Source organism: Emys orbicularis, chromosome 1 (genome assembly GCF_028017835.1).
Source record: "Emys orbicularis isolate rEmyOrb1 chromosome 1, rEmyOrb1.hap1, whole genome shotgun sequence".
NCBI classification, from domain to species: Eukaryota; Metazoa; Chordata; order Testudines; family Emydidae; genus Emys; species Emys orbicularis.
Genome location: NC_088683.1, coordinates 301,620,977 through 301,648,376, shown reverse-complemented (window position 1 = coordinate 301,648,376; position 27,400 = coordinate 301,620,977). Strand labels below are relative to the sequence as shown.

The window sequence follows — 27,400 nt, the reverse complement described above, 5'->3', positions numbered from 1 at the left end:
TCTTGAACATAATAGATCGTTGGGATTAGGAAGAGGCAAATGTCTGATTATTGAAGATAAGAGCAAGAGGTTGGCATCTCTGGCCAATAATAGTTAAGATGAATGGGGTCTGGAAAATGGTCTGTGGTTGGTTCTATTGGCTATAACCAGTATGCTGGGTGGGATGAGCTGTGATTTGTGAGCAGTGGTAGACTGTTTTCAGAATATATATATTGTAGGTTGGGTAAGTATAAGAGCGTTTCTGGTCTATAGGCTGAGATTGAACAGGATATGGGGGCAGAATTAAGGTTGTTTTGGGGATATGTTATGTGGTATTTAACGTGAACATTTAAGAGAGAACATAAGTATTTATTCTTACAGTTTATCTGCTTTCCCCCATTCCATTATTGTTATTTTAATTCCTTTAAATAACTAATTTTTAAAACTGTACTATTCATTGATATATGTACATTACAGCCTACATGTTAAGTAGCAAGCTTAATAGAAATAAAAAGCTAGCAGAGGCTTTTTTTGATAGTAGATATTAAGGATCAGGTTTCAAAAGGGCCAAGCACCAAACTGCTTCTGTTTAGGCATCTAAATGAAGTGGCTGGATTTTCAAAAGTGCTCAGCTCCCTACATCTCCTACTGTGAGCACTTTTCAAAATCTAGCCTCAATAGTGAGAACTGAGCACTTCTGAAAATCTGGTCCTAAGAGACTTGCCTAAGGTCACACAAAAAGCCAATGAAAGAGCTGGGATTAGAACCCATAATTCCAAAGTTCCAGTTCTCTAGACTACATTTTCGGAGGTTATACCTAAGAATATGATATTTCCCACAACAGAATTCCCTTTTACCTTCTAACATCTGAATAAAATCAGTTGCTATATGCATATATAAACCCCTATATTTGAAAAGCACTGTGAAGATTTGAGGCTACAATCTCAATTTGTATTGGATTGGAGACATAAATCTAAAACATTTTATTTTGAAGAGGAGTAAAAGTCTGATTCTGTTGTCAGACATATGATTTGCATTGCTACGCCTCTTAAAAGAAAACTTTCACATGTGCAAAATCAGATTATTTTTAAATCAACATACACAGTGTGGTGCATTTCAAATCTGAAATTTGAAACTGCTTCAAATGTTAATACAAAATGCCTGGTAATATTGTACCAGCTGTCTGTGCCAAAGAGTTAATAAGCAGTAAGGGGGAAAAAACCCACAGAATAAATACTCTTCTTTAATTAGTGGGTGAGAGAATGTAGTTTTTCCCCCCAAATAATCTGTAGTTTAAAAAAACCCCACCACAAGTTATATAGCTAAGTTTATTTTGCATATACTGGGAGACTGATAGATGTTTGATAGTTGGTTGCAGCAAGCAACTTAGAAGAATAGATTTCAGATGTAGGGTCACATTCTCCCAAACTTCCCGTGCACCCTACAAATGGCAGCAAATCATTCTTATTACAGTGGATCTTCATCAGCTGCACATAACAATAAACAAACCTAAGAAATTAAGTTGGGAGCGAATAGGGAAAACAAATATTTAAGAGACTAGTCATTTATGTAAACACTTGTCCTGCAACATTAAACCTTACCTTGGGCCTTCTGCTTCGTTAATTGAGTGCTCCCTGTGTTACTGATACTTATGTGCTAGATGCTGTTTCAGAACTCATTGCTGCGGAGCATAATGGCGTGATATGGAGTGTTTCAGAAAACAGTAGAAGCTTTGTCGCTAAGTCAGCTGCAAGAAGAAGTGACGTGTCTGAATGTATAGTATATGGTGTTTTATGAAAGATACAGTCTCTTTCTCTCTCTTTCACCAAAAGAACTGTAGTTGATGATACAAGGGGAATTCAGTTCCCTTTGGCAGAACTCCATGTCAGTCTGGATGCTGTAAATACTCCTGTTCTACAGTTACTTAGCTCATACGGCTAAAAATACACTAGTCACAGACTTTATAAAATATCTTCTTTTTAAAAAATGTTTGGCAACAACAATCATTTAATGTTATTGTGTGCATGCATTCCCTATTGTTCAGAAACAGCTATTAATACTGATGAGAATGAATTAGAGAGACAAAATCAAATATATGCATAATGCTTGCATTTGTTTCCAGTAATATTTAAAAGAAAAGACCCATAAGCCACAAACACAAAGATTCTTAAACTATTTTTTTTTTGCAATTCAAAAGCAATGTACTGGTTTAAATGAAATTGTATTCAGCAATAAAGGCGTCAGAATCCCAGTAGATGATGTAACTATGTTAAAAATGAGTATTATTGAATAATTCACTTTTGTAATATGCAAAAATTGGGTAATTTTTTCTTTCCTCTCTAATAACCATCAGTCTTAATATCTAACTAATGAAAAAACATAAACAGTGTCATCTGTCAGGTTACTGACAGAGAATACCACTTATTGGAGCTTCATTGTTTACTTTAGCAGGTAATTTGTGGACCGGAATCATTTAATTGTTCTGAGTACATAATTACATGCCAGCATTTTCCAATGTAATTAAAATGTACAAATCTGAAGATTAAGGGATTTTTCTGAATTATTAATCATTTCTCCTCTAGGAAATCTTGTTGCTCTGCAGGAGATTTGTCCAGTGTACAACTATACGTATTTTTTTCCTTCTCTTTCACAGACAGACAATTTTCCCGCAGAGCCCAATTACATGGGCAGCAGGCAGCAGTTTGTTCAAAGGTAAGGCCTATTAAATAACTTTCTCGGCTTCCCCATTTGCATTCTTGTCAAAATTGCTTTGCCAGAGAGTACAATTCAAATTGGAACAAGTAAATACAACTCTCTCTCTTTTTTTTAAATATGTATTTCAGTAGCTCCACGTTCAAGGACCCAGAAAGAGCCAGCTTGAGGGACAGCGGGCATGGGGACAGTGATCAGGCTGACAGTGACCAAGACACTAACAAAGGCTCCTGCTGTGACATGTCTGTTAGGGAGGCACTCAAGATGAAAACTACTTCAACTAAAAGCCAGCCACTTGAGCAAGGTGAGTGAAGCTTCCAATGCCTACAAAGTGTAAAGCTTAAGCAATCATTATAAACCTATTAGTGCTACAGTTGGAGTTTATCATGGTGGAATAGCCCATTGATAATACTATCAGATGAAACAGTAAATCTTGGCCCAGAGCAAAGAATGTTCAATATCTTTAAGTATAAACATGAAACTGCAATAGCCTTTTTTTTATTCCAAAGAAGATTTAAAAAATCAATAAAATTAGTATTTTTCCAAAACTATTAGAGTATACTTTGTTTGCAGGGACATTTCCATAAATGTATAGTGTACAGTCTTTCTGCCTAGGCATGCCTTGAAAATTGAAATTAGATATGATTACAACAACAGACAAAATAACATCCAGTCATTTCCATTCTTTACATAGTTTGGAGTGAGGTTTAAGAAAAAACCTGGGATATCGGGGGGGGGGACAAAAAACTGGATCAGAAGAAATTTTCAGTTCATGGCTATATTTTCCTACTTGTAACATTGACTTCACTATTCATTGCAATATAAGAAGCGAAGTGTCAAATAATGGCATCATATGATTTTCAGTATAATCATTTCATTCACACCCTAAGAAAGACACAGATAAGTGTCTGTGAAGCTGCTACAATGATTTATACTAGGACAGCGGCAATGCTCTATAAGCATACATTCTGATAAATAAGCATGTTTATTGCCTCAAAGTCTGTGTCCAATTCATTTTTTTATGCCTTTTCACTAATTATATCTTCTATTTCAAAAGAAATATGACATTTCCTAACAATGTCAGCCAAACTGAATGCTCCAGCATCATGTGTGTTTGTGTGTTTTGTTTGTAGTCTCAAAAGCAATGAGGAAATGAACAAATGAATTCTTTTGAATTTACTGTCACATATCTGTTAGTCATTTTACTCTGTTGTGTGGAAAGTGATTCACAATGTTAAGGATATTTAAAAATTGATTAATTAAGTCATTCTTAATGAGAAGCTATATTTATAATTAAGCAGAAATACATTATAAGCTTTTTATTAATTGGTGATTAATTGGAACTAGATTTTTGCCTCTAGCACAGTCTGATCTGTAGCACATTCATCAGCAAATACATGCTCTACTTCATTTTTCTGATCATGTTGAGATTGCAATATAATTTTTGTTGTGTACAATATTTATAATGCTGCAGTATAATTTATTCTGTGTGTATTGGAGGGTTGACCTCATATAAGGCCTTGTTTTCCAAGTAATAAATGCCAGAAAGATTATTTTTTTCCCTGACCTTTTACCACAGTGACTCTGCTTATAATTGGACATTGATCTGTATAAAGATGCAGTGCTGGACTTTTTAAAAAAAAAAAAGAAACTGTTTGAACATGGATCTAAGTTTCTCAGTTTTTGTATAGAAAACAGAGGACAGGGTCTCCAGGCTTCAACATAACAGGTAACCTGAAAGTACAATGGAATTCCAAAAGACTAAAAAAAAGTAGAATTAGGAAAGTTATGTTCTAATAATCTAAACAAAACAGGTGCATTTTTAGAAAAGGGTTAAAAGACAGTTTGTATTATTGCATTTTGTGCAGCAACATGTTATACACATCAACCCAGGTACAGGTCAGATTACAAAAAGACTAGTAAGCAAATTTAGTCAACCATTTGTATTGCTTATTTTTGTAATAATGCAAAGAGCTATTCAGAAGTTTGCATTTGTCATCATATCTGGATGAGGGGTCCTATTAATCAAAAAACTACTCATGCAATTGGCTCATATTACTTCCTCAGTTTCTTTTTATACAGAAATTGAACTATGAATGTTAAGTGCAATCTGTTGCTGAATATCAGCAGGAAGCATTTAGGTAAATCTGTTTTGGGGGGTTTTACACAACAAATAAAATGTAAACATAGAGATGGCAAAGGGAGCTATTTTTCAAATGTAATTAAAAAGGGTAATGATATTCATTTGTTGTTTCCTGTGAGTTCTTCAGTAACAAAATGGATGGTAGAGTTATGTAGACTAAGGTTCCAAACCTTCACTGAACTTCATATGGACACACAGGTTCATCCATGCAGAGATCATTGCAGGAATGAAGCCCAAAAGCCCAATTCTGTTCCTACTGAATCAATGATTGTTTTACTGTTGATTTTAATGCAAGCAGTATTGGGCTCAATAATTGTACCTGCACCAGTGTATTCTTTCTCTTCAGAAAATAGGTTTTGTTTTTTGAATGAAAAGGCTAGTTTGTGGGAGGAGACGAATGACAAGTAAGATAGTGAAAGAAAATGGTTTTGTTTTCCATAAAGAAAAATTGACTTCCAGGGTAAAGGAAATGGAAGAGTGGCCAAAAACCAGCTGTATAGACCAGAGCTCAAAGTGGTAGCAGAATTACTGGCTCTGTCATCATTCTAGTTTGCACTCAAGGATGGAAAACCATCAATTTGTAACAAAAAATTAAGCCAGGTGGTGTTTTTTTAAATAGATTTAAAATGCTGTTGCTTTTGTTGATCTGAGGTCAATTAGAATTATTAGGTATTCAGCACTTTTTAATATCAGACGGTGCTTAAATGGATTCAGGAACCTAATGTTAGGGTTTTGAAACTCTTGGCCTGAGTTTGTGTCTGCAAACTTTTGTATATAATTTCCAAGCATTCCTATCTGAAGTGTAACTCCAGGCCCAGCCATGGTAGCAGCAGCGGGAACACTAGTGTGAACTGGTTACTGATATGTTAACAACTGTGTCATCTAACCTGGCTCAGAGCAGGTCTAAATGACAGGGTGGTTAAATGTCAGTGGTTGATCTACACTTATGCTACCACCTGTACAGCCACACAGTGGTAGCAAAATGGGAAATTTTATGAAAAAAATGTCTAGGGTAGAAATAGCTTCTGGCTGGATATGGGGATCTGCGCAACCCACTCACTTCTCGGCTTCCACCAAAGGAAAGAAACAGTGGTGAGCAAAGCCCCAATACATCTGCTGTTGAGAAAGTTTGATTTTGAAGGGGAAGTCTACAGATGGCACTTTTTGTTTTGCGCTGGCTGAATACTATTAAATATTGGAGAAACTGCAAATGAGGGAATTTTTATCAAAACTAGACATTTGGCCTCAATGGGGAAAAAAAACCACACACTTTTAAAAAAGTCACTGGAACAATAAGTCTTGTGTACTAAACAAGCATGTCTCCATTCAGTTATTTCAGTGAAGCCATCCTGCTGTATACTTCGGTCCTCTCTTTCTATAAAAACATCTAGCTGTCTTTTAAACTTATTTACACTATCTGATTCACTATTCTTACTAAGCAACTTATTCAATATGCTTATGGTTTTGCCAGAATTTTTTGTTTATGCCTCATTTTTAGGTTGTATCCCTGAGTTATTTTAACCCTTTCACCAGACAGGACAGTTTGAACTCATTCCCTTTGTTAAACACTTTTAACAGCTTTGAATAGTTCCTGTTAAGTTACTTTGAAACTCTTTGCTGCTCCAACTGAAATAGCTCATAGTATTTTTTTTTCAATAGTATTTTTTAAATACCGGAATCATCCTTTTGGATACCTATGGTTTAAACATAAGGGCAATAATATATTTTCCTGGAAAAGGTGACCAGAACTGAAAATCATATTCTAAATGGTATCTAGAAAATGGCTAGTACAATAGCAAAATAATTTGTATTCCATCCTTCTGTTAGTGCATCCTAGAAATCTATTTTCCATTTCTTGCAGCTATCCACAAAGCTGGATTTTTTTCTAATAACCCCTAAATCCTTTTCCTGGTTAGAATGCTGCAGGATTTCTATTTCATTTCTATTTTGGTTTACATCCTGTGTTTTTCCTACTTTTTCCTACATAAAACTATTTTTTTATTTTATTGTCAAAATTACTTTTGAGATCAAGTCTCTCTGAATCCGATAGCCTTGCTCAATATTTGCTGTGACACAAGGTGTGGTATCAGAATTTCAAATATATGGTATCAAAGTTTGCTTTTCATCCACACCTCACAGGAGGAGTTTGCGTAAATGCTGTTGCCTAGTTAACAATAACTTTATTCTTGAGAGAAAAGAAAGGACAGAGGAGCCTCCTGAGAGGAAGATTAGAAGGAAATTCTTCAAGATTCATGTCAGAGACTCCTTTAAACCCTATAATCTGCTTGCCAGGTTTCTCTGCAAGAGGGTACAGTTTTGTCATAATTTACACAACACAGCTAACCAGTATAAAAGGAGCAAAATGAACGCCCAAGAAAAATAAGAGATACTAAAGCATCAACTGCAAAATATAATACTTCTTTCTTCTTACAACAAAAATACATATGCATCTTAACTGAAGTAGGCCTACCTGCAACATTCTTATAACAAAAACATTATCAGTGTTTTAACATCTGAAAGAATATTCTGAACTCTTGAGTTTGTCCACAGAACAAAGTCCCTTAAAGTCTGTTGTAGCTTATTTGTTGATTTTTTTCCCACTCTTTGAGCAAGAGTGTGATAATTTATTCTTAAAATCCAGTACTCTGCATTGATTCCCCAGTAGTAAGCATGAGATTATCAGAATTTTTAACCAAGAATTTTTCTGATCTCCCCCTTGACAGCCTTGTCACAATTCCTGAGGTCCCCAGGATAATTAAAAGCCATTGGGATCTGTTTAATTGACTGAAAATCAGCCCTTGATGGTCAGTGAGGAAAGATCAGGCACGATTCTGTTCTGCTCTCTGACACCATCACCAATGCTTTTTGTGCCATTTGGAATGATGGGTTGTTATACAAGTGCATTAATTTAATGAGATATCCAAACAAGAAGATTGTGGAGAAATTCCTTTTCACAGTTTGGTGATTGCCTCTGCTGAGAAACTGATTCAGGTTGGGAGTCCCCCAAAAACTGACACAACCTATGAAATATTTTGTTCAACATTGCTTCCTCCCATAGGTTTTTCCCCCCGGACAGAACATCTTCTATCACATTCTCTCTGTGCCCAGAATGTGAATAGCTGTCAGACTGCACTACTTGTTCTGACGCCACCTAAGAATCTTTATGTCCAAGAGTATCATCCACTCCAACTTGGTTACCCCTAACATGGTCAGGTAAGAGACTACCTTGCTGTTGTATGTCAGGACTTGCACGCAATACCCATTCTTCACTTTCATCTGATTCAGTGTTATCCAGACCCAGAGCAATGCCAGCTTGTTTATACGTAGAGTCTCTTACCTTTTGATGTCCCAGAGACTTTTCTCATTCTGATTTAGAAGTATCAGTTTCTAGAACTATAGAGTATAGAAACTATTTGATAGTGCCCAAAAGAAATGAGGTTTTATCCCTATCAGATTTGTTCCTTACCATACATTCCCTGGTATTCCCACCCCTTTTCTGACTTCTGTGTTTTAAGCAAGCACATCTGTAGTTTTATGTAAGCAGTTGCCATGGGAAATGCTAGCAACAAAGCTGTTGTATCAATGAAATGACCTATCTAGCCAGCTGTCTCTGACCAAATCAGTAACCAACACCCTGTGAGATATTTGGGTAATGCGGTATCATTTTAACAATGGGGATTTTAGTTTAAGACTCAGAACCCACTGTGGCTTTTATTATTTATTTATGGATTTTATGATCAGTTCCAAAGGTTTCTTAATTTTCTGCAGTGAGTAGGATCTGATGAGAAACAGTAAAATTAAAGAGTCCCATTCAATTACATTACATAATGGCACACAGCTAAAAAGTGAAATTTTTGTAAAACGCTTATGTACAAATGCTAGAAGTCTAAGTATTAAGATGGGTGAACTTGAGGGCTCATACTAAATGAGGGTATTGATATAATAGGCATCACAGAAACTTGGTGGAATGAGCATAACTAATGTAACACAGTAATACCAGGGTACAAAATATATCAGAAGGACAGAATAGGTCGTACTGGTGGGGGAATGGTGCTATATATGAAAGAAAGCATAGAGTCAAATGAAGTAAAAATCTTAAATGAACCAAACTGTACCATAGAATCTCTATGGATAGTAAGTCCATGCTTGAATAATAAGAATATAGCAATACGGATATACTACTGCCCACCTGACCAGGATGGTGATAGTGACTGTGAAGTGCTCAGGGAGATTAGAAAGGTTATAAAAATTTTAAAAACTCAGTAGTAATGGGCGTTTCAATTATCTGACTGGATACATGTCACATCAGGATGGGAGGCAGAGATAAAGTTTCTTGACATGTTAAATGACTGCTTCTTGGAACCCACAAGAGGAGAGGCAATTCTTGATTTAGTCTTAAGTGGAGCACAGGATCTTCTCCAAGAGGTTAACATAGCTGAACTGCTTGGTAATAGTGACCATAGCATAATAAAATTTAACATCCCTGTGGGGGGGAGGGAGAAACACCAAAGCAGCCCACCCCAGTACCATTTAATTTCAGAAAGGGCAGCTACACAAAAATGAGGAAGTTAATTAAACAGAAATTAAAAGGTACAGTGCCAAAACTGAAATCCCTGCAAGCTGCATGGAAACTTTTTAAAGATACCATAATAGAGGCTCAATTTAAATGTATACCCCAAATTAAAAAAAAACATAGTAAGAGGACCAAAAAAATGCCAACATGGCGAAACAACAAAGTAAAAGAAGCAGATAGAGGCAAAAAAGGAATCCTTTAAAAAGTGGAAGTTAAATTCCATTGAGAAAATAGAAAGGAGCATAAACTCTGGCAAGTGAAGTGTAAAAATATAATTAGGAAGGCCAAAAAAGAATTTGGAAGAAAAGCTAGACAAAGACTCAAAAAGTAACAGAAAAAAAAAAAGTACATCAGAAGCACGAAGCCTGCTAAACAACCAGTGGGGCCACTGGATGATCGAGATGCTAAAGGAGTACTCAAAGAAGATAAGGTCTTCACGGCTGAGGATGTGAGGGAGATTTCCAAACCTGAGCCATTCTTTTTAGATGACAAATCTGAGGAACTGTCCCTGATTGATGTGCCATTAGAGGAGGGTTTTGGAACAAATTGATAAGTTAAACAGTAATAAGTCACCAGGACAAGATGGTATTCACCCAAGAATTCTGAAGGAACACAAATGTGAAATTTCAGCACTACTAACTGTAGTATATAACCTATCATTTAAATCAGCTTCTGTACAAGATGCCTAGAGGATAGCTAATGTGATGCCAATTTTGAAAAAAGGCTCCAGAGGCAATCCTGGCAAATACAGGCTGGTAAGCCTAACTTCAGTACCAGGCAAATTGGTTGAAACTATAGTAAAGAACAGAATTATCAGCCACATAGATTAACATGATTTATTGGGGAAGTAAACATGGTTTTTGTAAAGAGAAATCATGACTCACCAATCTACTAGAATTCTTTGAGGGGGTCAACAAGCATGTGGACAAGGGTGATCCAGTGGATATAGTGTACTTAGATTTTCATAAAGCCTTTGACAAGGTCCCTTACCAAAGGCTCTTAAGCAAAATAAGCTGTCATGGGAAGGTCCTCTCATGGATCAGTAACTGGTTAAAAGATAGGAAACAAAGGATGGGAATAAATTGTCAGTTTTCAGAATGGAGAGCGGCAAATAGTGATGTCCCCCAAGGGTCTGTACTGTGACCAGTACTGTCCAACATATTCATCAATGATCTGGAAAAAGGGGTAAAAAGTGAGGTGGCAAAATTTGTAGATAATACAAAACTACTCAAGATAGTTGAGTCCAGAGCAGACTGTGAAGAGTTACAAAGGGATCTCACAAAACTGGATGACTGGGCAACAAAATGGCAGATGAAATTCAGTGTTGATAAATGCAAAGTCATGCACATTGGAAAACATAATCCCAATGATACATATAAAACGATGGGGTCTTAATGATCTGTTACCACTCAAGAAAGAGATCTTTGAATCATTGTGGATAGTTCTCTGACAACATCCACTCAGTGTGCAGCAGCAGTTAAAAAGCTAACAAAATGTTGGAAATTATTAAGAAAGGGATAGATAATAAGACAGCAAATATCATATTGCCTGTATATAAACCCATGGTATGTCCACATCTTGAATACTGTGTGCAGATGTGGTCACCCCATCTCAAAAAAGATATATTGGAATTGGAAAAGGTACAGAAAAGGGCAACAAAAATGATTAGGGGTATGGATCAGGTTCCATCTGAGAAGAGAAAAGACGAGGACTTTCAGCTTGGAAAGAGATGACTTAGGAGGAATATGATAGAGATCTATAAAATCATGACTGCTGTGGAGAAAATAAATAAGGACGTGTTATTTACTCCTCATAACACAAGAACTAGGTGTCACCAAATGAAATTAATAGGCAGCAGGTTTAAAACAAGTAAAAGGAAGTATTTATTCACACACCCACAGTCTACCTGTGGAGCTCTTTGCCAGAGGATGTTGTGAAGGCCAAGACTATAACAGGGTTAAAAAAAGAACTAGATAGGTTCATGGAGCATAGGTCCATCAATGGCTATTAGCCAGGATGGGCACGAATGCAAAACCGTGCTCTGAAGTGTCCCTAGCCTCTGTTTGCCAGAAGCTGGGAATGGGAGACAGGGGATAGATAATTTGATGATTACCTGTTCTGTTCATTCCCTCTGAAGTATCTGTCATTGGCCACTGTCAGAAGACAGGATAATGGGCTAGATGGACCATTGGTCTGACCCAGTATGGCCATTCTTATGTTCTTATCAGTAGATTGTTCAAGAAAACAGCACTTCTAAGCTTGCGAGTCTGATCAACTGTACCGCTGGCCGCGTCCTCCTCATGAAAGTCCTAGGTGAAGTGAACGGACTGAACATTGTGAATTTCCATTGGTGTATTACTGCTTTTGACACAATCATCTAGCATTTTTGCTAATAATAATACTCAAATGGCTTTGCTGAAATCCACTTTTGCTTTAAAAGTTCTCCTGTTGAATCTTATAAGCAGTCCATTTTGAATGCTTATAGAACTAAATACTTGTTCAAGGATTTTAAAGGTACCACAAGCCAAAACCAAGACTTCCTGACCAAAAATATAGATCTGAACTAGTCTCTGCAAATGTACTGCCCCTCTAATATTTCATAGCGGCCTCTCCTGTAAGACCAATGAGCATAAAAGATATGCATTAGCAAAGTTCAGCCACAAGTTGTTGGGCTAGATGCAAAAATTATTGGATGAAATTATGTGGCCTTTGTTATGTAGAAGACCAGACCAGATGATCATAACATCTAAAATGTATGATTCTGAGAAGTATCTCAAACTAGAATCCCCCCAAATTATATTTTGAACAAAACTAAGCCTGAGCCCATCTGACATCCAGCTCGTATTTACTGAACTGGAGGATGTACAGTGTGTTTATTATATTGTGAGAGGAAGGGTTTGTTTTTGTTTTTTTGTCCCATCCTTTAAAAGTCCTTTAATAATGAATCCCCTTTTTGTTTGCATGTTTTGTTTTTAAACTCGAGTCTACCAGTTAATTTTTAGATTGAATGTCTGCATTTTCAGTCTCAATTCCATATTGAACGTAGGTTCTCTGATGGCATTTTGTGATGTCAGGCCAGGAGACAATAACAGCTGCTGAGAAGCAGGGTCCAAGCCACTATGCTGGGTTTCTGCCATAAAGACAAGAGAATTCCTGCATGCTGCCTCCCTCCACCAATATGCTCCCCTCAAGTCTTTGAAGCTTTTGGGAGCTCTAGCAGTGGGAGCAAAGGGGGAGCGGGATGAGGAAGAGGATGCTATGCTAAAAATGGACAGAAAAATTATATGAAGTGTTGACCCTCTGATGGGAGAAGGGGTCAGGTTAGTGTCTCTATCTATTTACTGCCCTTATATATAAAACAGATAAATTTAGGCAGATGTTACAGGAGTTGAAGAGTCAGTGAGCTGCACACTTTGCATGAAAGTACCTATTACCACAAGCTGCGTTTCAGTTGGAGTTGGGTTCATCCATACCAGATTTTCAACCAAAGGCTTGTTTCATTTTGTTTGGGCTCACCACTAGGATATCCTGGTGTATTGGCAGTGTACTTAAGTATATGGGAAAAACTAAATAAAGCTATTTAGACAAAAAAATAGGGGAAAACTCTCTATGACTGACTTTCAAAACATACCGAAAAGTACTTGTGTATCTATATGGAACTAGAAATGTGTCTTTGCAATACAAAGGGGATAATCAGACAGCAGGGCACTGTATGTGCACCTTTTGCTGTATTATGCCACTTTGTCAGACAACATTTTACAGGCTACTTCGTTTTTTCTCCCAACAATTCACCTTCCATTTTAACTGGAGGTTGGCCATCCCAGACAGCTGTACTTTCCCAGTTCTACCCCAAGCCTGCCAGTCTGCTCCTCTCCTCCAGGGACCTTCTTCCCATTGGCTGCGGGAAAGAAGACTTGTCCTGTGGGACTGGCTCCCAGCCCTGCTATTTGAAGGGTCAGTTGTGAAATGATTTCCATATTTTTGCATTTATATCTTTATGTTTTTATTTTGTAGACACAGTTTCAGCACCAGATTAATTTGCTATATGATGCTGAAGAATTCTTAAAGGGGAAGGGATTGAAACCTGACCTGGATAAATATTACTCCAATTCAAATGCTGTTTGCTTGGTGTGCTTGTTTGCACACCAGTACCTAGGATATTCCTGAAGCTCACAACTGTTTAACAACAGGTCTTGTGTTTGAACTCTGGGTGTAAAGGGTAAGGTTTAGGAGCTATACTGTAGATGCTCATTTCTACATGTATTTCTGAAAGCTAGAAATGCAGAAGTCATTTCCTCTCCCCTCCCCACTCACTCCTTAATACCCTCACCCCCAGTTTAAGACTCTATACCTTTTTCTGTAATCCTTATTTTGAAACCACCTTAGCTGTAGTCAGGAACAAAGTCATAGTACTGTGATTTGTTCTTGGAAGTCTTGGAATTCATAAGTATTTCACATAGTAAAGCTTTGTGCTTTTTTACTGCAAGAAAAGCAGAGAAAAGGCTCACAGTGCTCAGTAAGATGAAGCACTTCTGTGTCAAAATTATTATCTTGAGCTAACAATGTTCTTTCAGATTCTTTCTGTAAATGGAAAGAAAAGTGGGGGCATTGAGAGATCAACAACTTTGGAACAAGGCAACCAAAAAAGAGACAGTTCTTATTGTTTTAGGTTTTATATATTTTTCTATGTAGTAAACAGCTATTCTGTTGTGCTTACTTTTGTTAATAGAAATTTTAGGAATACACATATAAATTCATGGTGACTTCATAAAACCCATACTCTTGTGACAGGATTGTACCCTTTACTCTTTTTCTGAGAAAGTTCTTGGTTTGGTGGGCTAATATTATAACTTTCCCTTCCTTTATTATAGTTTCTTGTATGGAATTCAGTTTTATTTAAAAGTACGTGTCTATGTTTGTGTGTGTATCCAGTTATTTAAATTACATAATTAGAGCATGTACATAATTAAATGCGATGATGGGCCATATCCTCCCTCCCTACATTAAAATGCACAGAAGGGGAAAATTTGCATTGAATAATCCCAAGGCTTTTTGTCAGTGAGCATCCTCTCCTCTATGACACATGGCTGGCTGTGGTGCAGAACTGGCAGGAGGTGTGGACTGCTGAGTGCTCCGAGGCAAGAATCCATGGAATATAATAATACTATTTAGCATTTATAGAGGGCTTTGCTTAGACACAGTGCTGTAACAACATTAACTGATTAAAACTAATTTCAAGTTGGGTCTGAACCCCAGGGATGCTAATGTATATGTACTCAATGTGTATGTATATGTACTCAATGCACTCTGCCACCATACACTTATCAGCTACCCCAAAATCCAAAATGGCAGCTGAGCTGGCTTCCATGTCCTGCTACCACTTCCCCTTCATCCCAGCAGCTGTTCTCATATAACCTCCTTGTCCCGAGTGGGCTTCATATGTTGTGAAAGAGACTTATTGCTCCTGAGAGCAGCAGGAATTTCTGATGCATATTTCATCATGTTACAGTTCTTTATACTGAGAACACTCCATGTATAACAGATGTTCTTTGACTACTACCCTTTCCTGAAGGTGACATGCCCTTTTTTTTATGTTGCCGCTCTGCTGTCTGTTTTCTAAAGGAGCTGATAGTGGCTACGTGTTACTAGGGGATGATGCTGCATAGCAGCCCCTGTACAGCATGCCAAGCTACATTTAATTCCATCTGCTCCCCTGTGCTACACAGAATGGAGGGGAGCATATGCCCAATGTAACAAAGTTATGCTGTGACATCAGAAAATCTTTATTTAAATCTGTAAATGTGTTGTACAAATTTAGGACCAAATTCTGCTAGCCTTACTCAGGTGAATAGTCTCATTGAAATCAAGGCAATCAAGCAAGATAGAACCCACAACTCCTAATATTTCAGATGTTAACTTTTTCTTTAATAGTATGTTATTAACCAACAGTTTCTGAAAGTTGATTATTTAAAGAATCCCAGTTTATTTTCAATTATAGGAGCAGTGTGAAAAATTCAAACATGTACATTTCTTATACCTGTTCCCAGACTCTAAAAGTGAATGCAGTTTGCAAGTGTGCTCTTATGCCAGGGCAGTCAGTTAACCTCTGTGTTTGTGAAGTTTAATAATTCTAGGGTAAAAACTGCTGCTGGCTAAAACTTAGTGTACAGTATCTCTACCCTATCAAAATGAGAGAGTGTTTTATAAGAGGAAAGATTTAAAATGTTAGTGTTTTTTTAAATAGTGCATTAATGGACACCTTAGAAAAACTTAATATAGGAAGACTTGGCTGTTTTAACAGAATATTTAACTTCAGCCCTCCTACTTGTGGGTTATTGTGAGCTTGCATAACTCAAACCAGTTTTTATGTAAAAACTGAAGTTTGGCAGTCTCATTGGGCCAAATCCTTGAATGCCTCGCCTGCCCAAATAAGGTTCAAAAGATTTGTGCAGGCCAGGTGCAGCAGAAGGACAGCACCACCTTTCATACTGTGAAGAAAATCTCTGTGATAGTCTCTGCAGTGTGAGTGGCCACAAAAAGTGGCCACTATACAAATCCACTGTTCCTAAACCCCACATATAGGAAAAGCATGTGTTGTTTCTACTTCTCCATTCCTAGGGTCTGTGGGCTGTTGATGTTGAGGATTCTGACCTTTAGCCCTGTGACTTTTTTGTTGATGTGAGCAAAGCCCACATTAAAGGGCTTTGCTCCATTTCTAGTATTTGGCCTTTGGTCTGTAAATTTATAATATTATCAATATTTTTTTCTAATCTAAAGAAGGAATAACTTTTTATTTGCTGTATAACTTTGAAAATTATCTGCTGCATCTTTGCAATAATTATTTCATAAAATGCCAGCCTCCCATTTTTTCCCCAGCAATATTCCATTGATAGTGTAAAATCTGCATGTATGATTAACAGTATATTCTTAGGATATGGTTCTAACAGTTTTAGAGAGGATTGGCTATGAGAATAGTTGCAAAACAATTTCAGTTAAATTCCTATGCTTTTGGACTGATTTGTTAAATACTTGCTATCTGTCCAAAGGCAAATATGTTCAGAAAGTTTTAACTAATTCCCTTCAGCTGTTTTGATTTTGAAAGGTGTGAAAAAATACTTTTTCCATTAAAAAAAATTCTGGCTAAACTTCTTTAGGCAAGACTTTGAGATTGTGACCTCTAGCAAAGAAAAGTTAAAATTGCTTTGAGCACCCTCAATTGGCAACATTGCATACAACATTTTTTTCTGCTCTCTCAGTTTTTCAGTGCAAAACATTACTACAGTAGAACCTCAGAGTTCCGAACACCTTGGGAATGGAAGTTTTTCATAACTCTGAAATGTTTGTAACTCTGAACAAAATATTATGGTTGTTCTTTCAAAAGTTTACAACTGAACATCGACTTAATACAGCTTTGAAACTTTGCTATGCAGAAGAAAAATGATGCTTTTAACTGTCTTAATTTAAATTAGACAAGCACAGAAGCAGTTTCCTTACCTTTGCAAATCTTTTTTTAAACTTTTCCTTTATTTTTTTTAGTAGTTTACGTTTAATACAGTACTGTACTGTATTTGCTTTCTTATTTTATTTTTTTGTCTCTGCTGCTGCCTGATTGTGTACTTCTGGTTCCAAATGAGGTGTGTGGGTGACTGATCAGTTCATAACTCTGGTGTTCGTAACTCTGAGGTTCTACTGTATTTATTATTAATGAAAATTGTACCACATTATATGTGCAACATGGCAGAGTTAATGTTGCAACCTTAACTTTTAGAATTTCCTAGCTTTTGAATTCTTGATCTAAAACCCTTAACATTGCAATAGTTCAGTCTAATTTGAAATTTGTTTATTTAGGAATAATTGTCATGTTTTGGTGTTATTCTTCATACCTGAATGTTTCTTCTTCAGCAGAGGCAGAAGAATAATATTTTATTTCAGAGAATTCCAGGAAAAACTGGGTTCAGTTGGCTGCCATCTCCCATTGTTCTCACAAGCGTAGCAAGCAGGTGCTTGGGGCGGCCAACGGAGGGGGGGCGGCACGTCCGGCTCTTCGGCGGCAATTTGGCGGCGGGTCCCTCACTCCCTCTTGGAGTGAAGGACCTGCTGCCGAATTGCCGCCGAAGAATGAAGCGACGGCGGTAGAGTTGCCGCAGATCGCGATCACGGCTTTATTTATTTATTTATTTATTTATTTATTGTTGCTGCTTGGGGCAGCAAAAACCCTGGAGCCGGCCCTGGCCAGAGGATGCCCTTAGCAGAGACGGACACTGTCTCCATTCACCTCCTGACAGACATAGAGGGTTACCATCTTCCCTGAGGGCATGTTGGCTTTATTCCCTTTTGAGAGACAATGGCTATTTTGGAAGAGGACATCCTCACTGAGGGCAGGCCTCTGGCCATTTTGAAAAAAGGCAATTCTTTTTGGGTTCTCTGAAAGAGATTTTATTCTTCAGCTTCCACTGACAGATACATTTTCAGTAATGAAAGATAGTGTTTGTTCTATTGTACATACTCCTAAATATTTCTTTTTTTTAAAACTATCAAGCCTACTCAACAAGGAGGACAGACGATTTGGGGGGGGTGCAAACTAGGGAAGATGTGGTTGGAGGAATGTAGGGGTGCAGAAGGGTGGGTGGGGGAAGATGGGTGTTTGTGTGTATGGAGGAATGTAGGTGGTTAAGAAAGGAGGGTAAAATTTAGGGAGGAGGTGCATGGGTGTATAGGAATGAATGAGATTTTGGAGGCAGAAACTGGCGTATACACTATATTTTGCACTGCTGTGATGATGCAAAGTCTCTCTAAACTCTGGTTGTGGTTCTCTAGAGTGCCATAAAGTATCCAGAACATGTTGATGAATCTGGCCCTAAAGATTAAAATAAAAAAGATATCTTCAAACTATTAGAAATATCACATGATAGCAAGAGAATTTTTTTATGTAGTGTTCATGTATGACATTTTCAATGAAAAAAAAACCCAAGAAAAATTCCCATACAAAACCTATTTTCAGGTGAAATTAAAGTTGAAAGTATATATTAGTAATTTAGGATAAAATAAATTACAGGGGTGTTGCAATTATCACCAAAACAGGCATTATAATTTATACCCAGCAGAGTGATAGTTAAGGTTAAACTTTAAAGAAATCCAAAAATGTTAATATATGGAAATGCACTGTTAAGCTCCCAAACAGACTTAGTACTGCCCTATCGTGACACCGGGGGATGGGGGAGGGATCCTCAGCATAGCATCACCTAAATCCCATTTGTGAATCTAACCGGCACTTACTATACAGCTGCATCCCTTAGAATGCAAATTAGGATATTTTTTGGCTTTCCTGATGTATGTAAAGACAGAGAAGAGAGAGGGAGAGGAGAGAAAAGAGAAAATTAGTTTTGAAGCATGAGAGTAGGAATATAGTATATAATACCAAAGAGAAAAAGGCAAATAACCATGACACATTTAGATTCCGTAAGAATAACCAGAGGCTGCCCTATGCACAAAGCAGCATAGTGTGGCCTTCTGGTGAATACAGTATTTTTAAATTCTCTGTTAAGAATTAAGAAGAAAGCAGAAATTTATTTTGTCATCCTGAAGATTTAGAGCAGTTAAACTTAAGTTGTAGTGAGGTTTACCATAGTGTAAGTGCACTTTGTTGTGTGCTGTAGAGACTAATCAGGGTAGGCAGAGTAGACCCGCCCTTTCCTGTTTTGGATCAATACAATATAATCCTTACTTACTGCTGTAAATCGATTTAGCATAATTTAACTTTAAATTTTCTCTGCCAGATGTCTCCTCTGGTTGTGTGAGATTTTATGTGTTAAAAGGGAAACAGATTAGTAAAAGAGGCACAGCAGCAATTTTTGTGTGTGTGGGTTATGCGACTGTTTAATATTTACATTTAGTAGAAAATATTCGAAGCAGTAGAGAACTAAACATAATGAAAAATTGGTGAAGAAAGTAAAATAAATTATTTGTCAGTATGTCCAGATCTTAATCAAAATTTATTATTAATTTTAAAAGGGAGGGAAAAAATATCCATCACATTGTTAATGAAATCCAGAAAATTTAAGTTACCTAAGAAAGAGGGCAACTTTAAAAGAATGTTTAGTTGAATAAAGTTAAACTTTTCCACTAGTGAAGCTAATGAAAACTTAGGCCCAGATTCTCCCGTAGGTGGGTTATTCTTCTGTAGAGACCTGGAAATTGAAAGAGTTAAGACTCAGAGTTTCATTGGTTTGCTCTTCTAAAGAAGTGGAAATCACATTCAGCCTCCAAAATTTGCAGATTGCCCCAGCATCTGCCAGTAGCCATGGAGGTCATCTGCCTTCCAGTCCCCTAAATATAGAAGCAAAGTTTCTTCAAGAGTTATGTTACCATGCACTTGCACACTGGCCATTCAGGGGTCTGGCAGAAATTGTTGTTGGAAGTGGAAGCATTAATTTATTCCTCAGATCTTGTCTAAATTAGTGGGGAGATGATGCCAGAGACAGTGATTGTCTGCTCCATATCAGAATTGTGATACCTGTGGCATACCTACCCATGGAAGGCCCTCTACAAGGTTATGGAGAAGAGGCATCCTATTACAGAGTATGCTCCTCCCTTCCATGCTCCTACAGTTAGATTCTGCTATTCTTCACTTGCAAAAGTGGAGACCAGCATAGGGCCCTTAATTCTTGATGCTATAGTTAAAGATTCATCTGTTTAACTCTGGAATCCTTCTGGGCTTGTATCTCTGGTGCCAAAAGCTATAAAAATAGTGCATTTAATATTTAAAATTAGAATCTGAGGTCAACCTGTAGCTTTGCTCTAAAAAGCCAGATTGTACTGAAATACTCTGCTCAAGTGATTGACAGAAAATGTTCACTAGTAGCCAAGCGTATATGGGACTCAAACTAAAAGTCAAAATAATTAGCATGTTTATCAGACCACTTGAGCTGTTAAAAGTTATGTTAATTAAATACCAATGCATGATTACAAACATTAACTTAGGGATTAACTTCAGTATATGATATCTATATTTTACATAGTGTTAATCTTTAGTAATTAATGTATCATTTGGAGGTTTGAAATAATTCACAATAATATTAAATCTAACCTTATTAAATCTAAGACAGTTCTTGTATGTTCATTAAATTCTTAAACAGCTGTTAATCCTTGGCAAATGTGTTTAAGAATCAGTCAGCATTTAATAAACATACAGAAACAGTCTTATTAAATCTAAATAAATATGTATTTAAGACACTTGGGGCCCTATCCTGTCCTATTATATTCATCATAGCTCAGCATGTATCATTATTTGCACTAGAATCACAAAATACTGCTCAGCATCAATATTATTAACAGTGAACATTCTGCCTTCTAAAAAGGCCCACATATGTAAGGATACACTAGGGGGCTGCACATTTGGCAAATAGAACAGGACCCCCAAGAAAAAAATCATGTTGCATAAATTCCCATCTTCAAAGTTACCTCAATATCAAATGTTTAGCCCTCTGGGTGTACATCAAAAAACTTCCTACAGAACAAATCTGGCTGTGTTGTACACCAGTCAAAACCTCGTGACCTGGAGATGTTAACATTTAGTTTTTTGGTTTTTTTTTAAATTTTGTCAAGTGGTGACCAACTTGCACAGCCATCAGGTCATGAGGATTTCTTATTGGAAGGGCAGTTCGGTTTCTTTATGTAATATGGCCACCTTCTTGTACTGGCCAGGTTTTTATTTTATTTTTCTAATCCTTAATATCCATACTGCAGGATTCTTTTTTGCTTCACATATTTTTAAAGTGACTTGTTCTTTGGGGAAAATATGGGTTTACGTTTCAGGAAAACAGGGTGTGCAAAATGTGAACTTCCACAAGATTCTCATAGTCCTAAAATAAACATGTTTATCTGAATAAGCAAAAAGGCCAAAGTTTGTACTCAGAAGTAATGTGTAAGTTAGATCCCATTACATTGATTTAGGCTCCCTTACACACACTTCAATTCACTCTGCTGATGAATAAAAGATTCCATGTGTGTATAACTTACACACAAAGGATTCAGAAGCAGGTGTAAGTTAAAGTAGTCTCTACCCCAGGGGTCGGGTAAGCGCCCTGGCGGGCCGGGCCGGTTTGTTTACCTGCTACGTCCGCAGGTTCGGCCGATCACGGCTCCCACTGGTCGTGGTTCGCCGCTCCAGGCCAATGGGGGCGGCGGGAAGCCGTGGCCAGCATATCCCTCAGCCCGTGCCACTTCCCGCCGCCCCCATTGGCCTGGGATGGCGAACCGCGGCCAGTGGGAGCCGCGATCGGCTGAACCTGCGGACACGGCAGGTAAACAAACTGACCCGGCCCGCCAGGGTGCTTACCCTGGCGAGCCACGTGCCAGAGGTTGCCGACTCCTCCTCTACCCTATTTAAATTTACCACACTGTACAGCATCACATGGCTTCTCTATGCTCTATACTCTCTTAGACTCTCTTCTACATCAGTTAGAATGTGTCCAGTGGTTGTTAGGGAGACTAACTTATCAGTCCCTTCTGAACTTGGCCCCAGATCTCTTGTATTTTGAAAATTCATTAAATTATTCATTCATTTTTACAGAAAATACATTGTAAAATTACGTTTTAATAAAAATAAGAGCTAAGTATTGTCATTATCAGCAAGGGTAGGAAGCAGCACTATCAATCAAATTAATAAAAAGAAAAGGCGTTTCAGGTTAAAATAATTATATCATGTGATATATAATAATAATTGTCATGTGAAGCTATTGAAAGGATATCTAGAATCTTATTTTCTCTGGATTTATGGGATTTTTAACCCTGTTTCTGACATGATTCCTCATCATCCAGGGCCTGCCCATTTTTTGTTTGGCACTGTAGTAAAGCAGACTGCACAGTGTTTTTCTTAAAGGGACATATTGTATGAATATCTTTCAGACATTTTTTGTTGCATGTTGATAAGCAGTCAGGTGGGTAAGCATCTGGTTTCACCAACATAAATTAAGCTAAACTGCTTTAATTTTTTTCTAATGTAGATATTTTAAAACCTGTTTTAAACAGAACTAAGCTGGTACTTAAAATAGCTCACTGACGTTCAGAATAATGGTATGAAAGCAAGTGTAATAAAAATTGTCATCAAGGTGCAGTGTAAGCACTGATTCAGCTACTACGACACTAATTCAAAAATTTTAGCATGTAAAATCTACATCTGTGTGAATTAAAGTGTATGTACACACAGGCTGTCTAGAAAGTTTGTCTAAATCAGGCAATAGTGGTTGAAGCTATGAGGAAATCTGAAGTGTGATGTCATCTTCAAATCCTGCTTAGTACAGAAGAGGAAGGCAGCAAAACTATTATCCAAAATTAGTTGGATAATATTCACTGTGTCATTTCCCCAGATTTTAGCCTTCCTTGTGACCCAACTGACTTTATCAGCACGTCTTTATGAAAATGATCTCCCATTGTCATGTCTGTTACTGAAGGCAGATGTGTCTGTCTCTACTAGATGCCTTGTGAAAGGTCCGATATTTAGTTTTGTTCTCTCTGGAATATCCTGACAAAGTAAAAGCTACCAATTCCCTGCTTGCGTTTATTCTTCTTCGGAGCTTTGCCTTCAGGAGTGGAAAATTATCATAAGTATGTTTAGTGATTATATCTGCTTTTGATTAGTGTATAGACAAAGGTACATCTCAATGAAAGTACTTTTGAATAAGACTATTATTGGTTCATTTATTATACAATTTTCTAAATACATAAATTAGTTCTGTTCTTTGTGCTGTGCCATCTTTTTGCCTCCTACATCAACATTGGCCTGCTTGGTTATTTCAGAGAGCTCTTCCAGGGATTATCTTTGCAAATCTCCACTCAGGAATATAACCTTCAGCAGTTAATATTTTTTCTCAAACCAAGACACCTCTCTGTGACTTTGACACACATACAGCTGCATTTCCCATGATGGATACAACACATATGCTTCCAAATACATCAACTACAGTTCCAATTTGGATTGCAATTCAGATTGCCACAAAATGTGCATCTAGTTTCATTTATAATTTCATAGAATCATAGGACTGGAAGGGACCTCGAGAGGTCATCTAGTCCAGTCCCCTGCATTCATGGCAGGACTAAGTATTCTCTAGACCATCTCTGACAGGTCTTTGTCTAACCTGCTCTTAAAAATCTCCAGTGATGAAGATTCCACAATCTCCCTACACAATTTATTCCAGTGCTTAACCACCCTGACAGTTAGGAAGTTTTTGTTGATGTCTAACCTAAACCTCCCTTTCTTCAATTTAGGCTCATTGCTTCTTGTCCTATCCTCAGCAGTTAAGAAGAATTTTTTTTTCTCCCATTCCTTGTAACAACCTTTTACATACTTGAAAACTGTTAACATGTCCCCTTTCAGTCTACTCTTTTCCAGACTAAACAAACCCAATTTTTTCAATCTTCCCTCATAGATCGTGTTTTCTAGACCTTTACTCATTTTTGTTGCTCTTCTTTGGACTTTCTCCAATTTGTCCACATCTTTCCTGAAACGTGGTGCCCAGAACTGGACACAATACTCCAGTTGAGGCCTAATCAGCCCGGAGTAGAGCGGAAGAATTAATTCTCGTGTCTTGCTTACAACATTCCTGCTAATACATCCCAGAATGATGTTTGCTTTTTTTGCCACAGTGTTACACTGTTGACTCATATTTAGCTTGTGGTCTACTATGAGCCCCAGATCCCTTTCTGCGGTACTCCTTCCTAGGCAGTCATTCCCCATTTTGTATGTTTGCAACTGATTGTTCCTTCCTAAGTGGAGTACCTTGCATTTGTCCTTACTGAATTTCATCCTATTTACTTCAGATCATTTCTCCAGTTTGTCCAGATCAATTTGAATTATAATCCTATCCTCCAAAAACAACAAGGAGTCTGGTGGCACCTTAAAGACTAACAGATTTATTTGGGCATAACCTTTCGTGGGTAAAAACCTCACTTCTTCAGATGCATAGAGTGAAAGTTACAGATGCAGGCATTATATACTGACACATGGAGAGCAGGGAGTTACTTCGCAAGTGGAGAACCAGTGTTGACAGGGCCAATTCAATCAGGGTGGATGTAGTCCACTCCCAATAATAGATGAGGAGGTGTCAATTCCAGGAGAGGAAAAGCTGCTTCTGTAATGAGCCAGCCACTCCCAGTCCCTATTCAAGCCCAGTTTAATGGGAAAATGATCCCTCACTCTCACAGACCTCGGGAGGCAGTCCAGTCCTCGCTTACAGACAACCCCCCAACCTGAAGCAAATACTCACCAGCAACTACACACCACACCACAGAAACACCAACCCAGGAACCTATCCCTGTAGCAAACCTCGTTGCCTACTCTGTCCCCATATCTACTCTGGCGACACCATCAGAGGACCCAACCACATCAGCCACACCATCAAGGGCTCATTCACCTGCACATCTACTACTGTTATATATGCCATCATGTGCCAGCAATGCCCCTCTGCCATGTACATTGGCCAAACCGGACAGTCCCTCTGCAAAAGAATAAATGGACACAAATCGGACATCAGGAACGGTAACATACAAAAGCCAGTAAGTGAACACTTCAGTCTCCCTGGTCATTCTATTACAGATTTAAAAGTCACTATCATTGAATAAAAAAACTTCAGACTTCAAAGAGAAACAGCAGAACTAAAATTCATTTGCAAATTTAACACCATTAATCTGGGTTTGAATAGGGACTGGGAGTGGCTGGCTCATTACAGAAGCAGCTTTTCCTCTCCTGGAATTGACACCTCCTCATCTATTATTGGGAGTGGACTACATCCACCCTGATTGAATTGGCCCTGTCAACACTGGTTCTCCACTTGCGAAGTAACTCCCTGCTCTCCATGTGTCAGTATATAATGCCTGCATCTGTAACTTTCACTCTATGCATCTGAAGAAGTGAGGTTTTTACCCATGAAAGCTTATGCCCAAATAAATCTGTTAGTCTTTAAGGTGCCACCAGACTCCTTGTTGTTTTTGTAGATACAGACTAACACGGCTACCCCCGATACTTAATCCTATCCTCCAAAGCACTTGCAACCCCTCTCAGCTTGGTATCATCTGCAAACTTTATAAGTTTACTCTCTATGCCATTATCTAAATCACTGATGAAGATATTGAACAGAACTGGACCCAGAACTGATCCCCACAGGACCCCACTTGTTATGCCCTTCCAGCATGACTTTGAACCACTGATAACTACTCTCTGGGAACAGTTTTCCAACCAGTTATGCACCCATCTTATAGTAGCTCCATCTAGGTGTATTTCCCTACTTTGTTTATGAGAAGATCATGCAAGACAGTATCAAAAGCTTTACTAAAGTCAAGATATACCACGTCTACCACTTCCCACCCATCCACAAGGCTTGTTATCCTGCCAAAGAAAGCTATCAGATTGGTTTGACGGGATTTGTTCTTAACAAATCCATGCTGACTGTTACCTCATTATCTTCTAGATGTTTGCAAATTGATTGCTTAATTATTTGTTCCAATATTGTCATATACATACAGATAAGGGTAGCATAAAATCCCTCCTGGGTAGCTGTACTGAATCTTTACCTATAAAGGGTTTAGAAGCTCAGATAACCTGGTTGGCACCTGACCAAAAGAACCAATAAGGAAAGAAGATATTTTCAAATCTGGGGGGGTGGGGGAGGTGTGTGAAGGTTTTGTTTGTGCTCTCTTTGTTTGTTCCCCAACATCTCCTGAAAACATACCTGAAATGATTCATCTAAGATGACAAAAATTGTAAGTAAGGCAAGGAAATGCATTAGATTATCTTTTGTTTTAGCTTGTGAATTTTCCCTATGCTAAGAGGGAGTTTTATTCCTGTTTTTTGTAACTTTGAAGCTGAGCCTAGAGGGGAATTCTCTGTGTTTTAAATATTTTTATTACCCTATAAAGTTACCTTCCATTCTGATTTTTCAGGCATGATTCTTTTACTTTTTCTTTATAATAAAGTTCTTCTTTTAAGAACGTGATTGATTTTAGTGTCCTAAAGATAAAGGGTCTGGTTTGTACTTACATTAAAGGCAATTGTTTCATATATTATTCTCAAGCATCCCCAGGAAAGGGGGTTAAGGGGCTTGGGGGAGTATTTTGGGGGAATAGGGACTCCAAGTGACCCTTTTCCTGAATTTTTGTCTCAATCACTTGGTGGTGGCAGCAGTACCGTCCAAGAACAAGGAAAGGATTTGGCCTTGGGGAAGTTTTTAACCTAAGCTGGTAGAAATAAGCTTAGAGGGTCTTTCATGCGGTTCCCCACATCTGTACCCCAGAGTTCAGACTGCAGAGGGAACCCTGACAAATATCTTTCTGGGTACAGAAGGTAAGCTGACTGGTCTATAATTCCTGGGTTGTCCTTATTTCCCTTTTTATAGATTGGCACTATATTTGCCCTTTTCCAGTCTTCTGGAATCTCTCCCGTCTTCTATGGCTTTTCAAAGATAATCGCTAATGGCTCAGATATCTCCTCAGTCAGCTCCTTGAGTATTCTTGGATCTATTTCATCGGGCCCTGGTGACTTGAAGACATCTAACTTGTCCAAGTAATTTTTAACTTGTTCATTCTCTATTTTAGCCTCTGATCCTACCTCATTTTTACAGGCATTCACTATGTTAGATTTCCAATCACCACCAACCTTCTTGGTGAAAACAGAAACAAAGAAGTCATTAAGCACCTCTGCCATTTCCACATTTTCTGTTACTGTTTCCCCCCCCCTCATTGAGTAACAGGCCTACCCTGTCTTCGGTCTTCCTCTTGCCTCTAATAAAAACAACAAGGAGTCTGGTGGCACCTTAAAGACTAACAGATTTATTTGGGCATAAGCTTTTGTGGGTAAAAACCTCACTTTTTCAGATACCCCCTGATTCTTGGTTCTAATGTATAAGTAGAATGTTTTCTTGTTACCCTTTATGTCTCCAGCTCGTTTGATCTTGTTTTGTGCCTTGGCCTTTCTAATTTTGTCCCTATATACTTGTGTTATT

General features: G+C 37.8%; 1 protein-coding gene across 1 annotated transcript in view; it reads left to right on the top strand.

Annotated features, from left to right (window-relative positions):
• PCDH17 (protocadherin 17) overlaps nt 1-27,400 on the top strand; it is a 95,601-nt gene that overhangs the window by 26,310 nt on the left and 41,891 nt on the right. The window contains exons 2-3 of the mRNA XM_065419007.1: nt 2,633-2,691; nt 2,823-2,995. Coding sequence (XP_065275079.1) covers nt 2,633-2,691; nt 2,823-2,995 — 232 coding nt within the window. The remainder of the gene's footprint in view (nt 1-2,632; nt 2,692-2,822; nt 2,996-27,400) is intronic.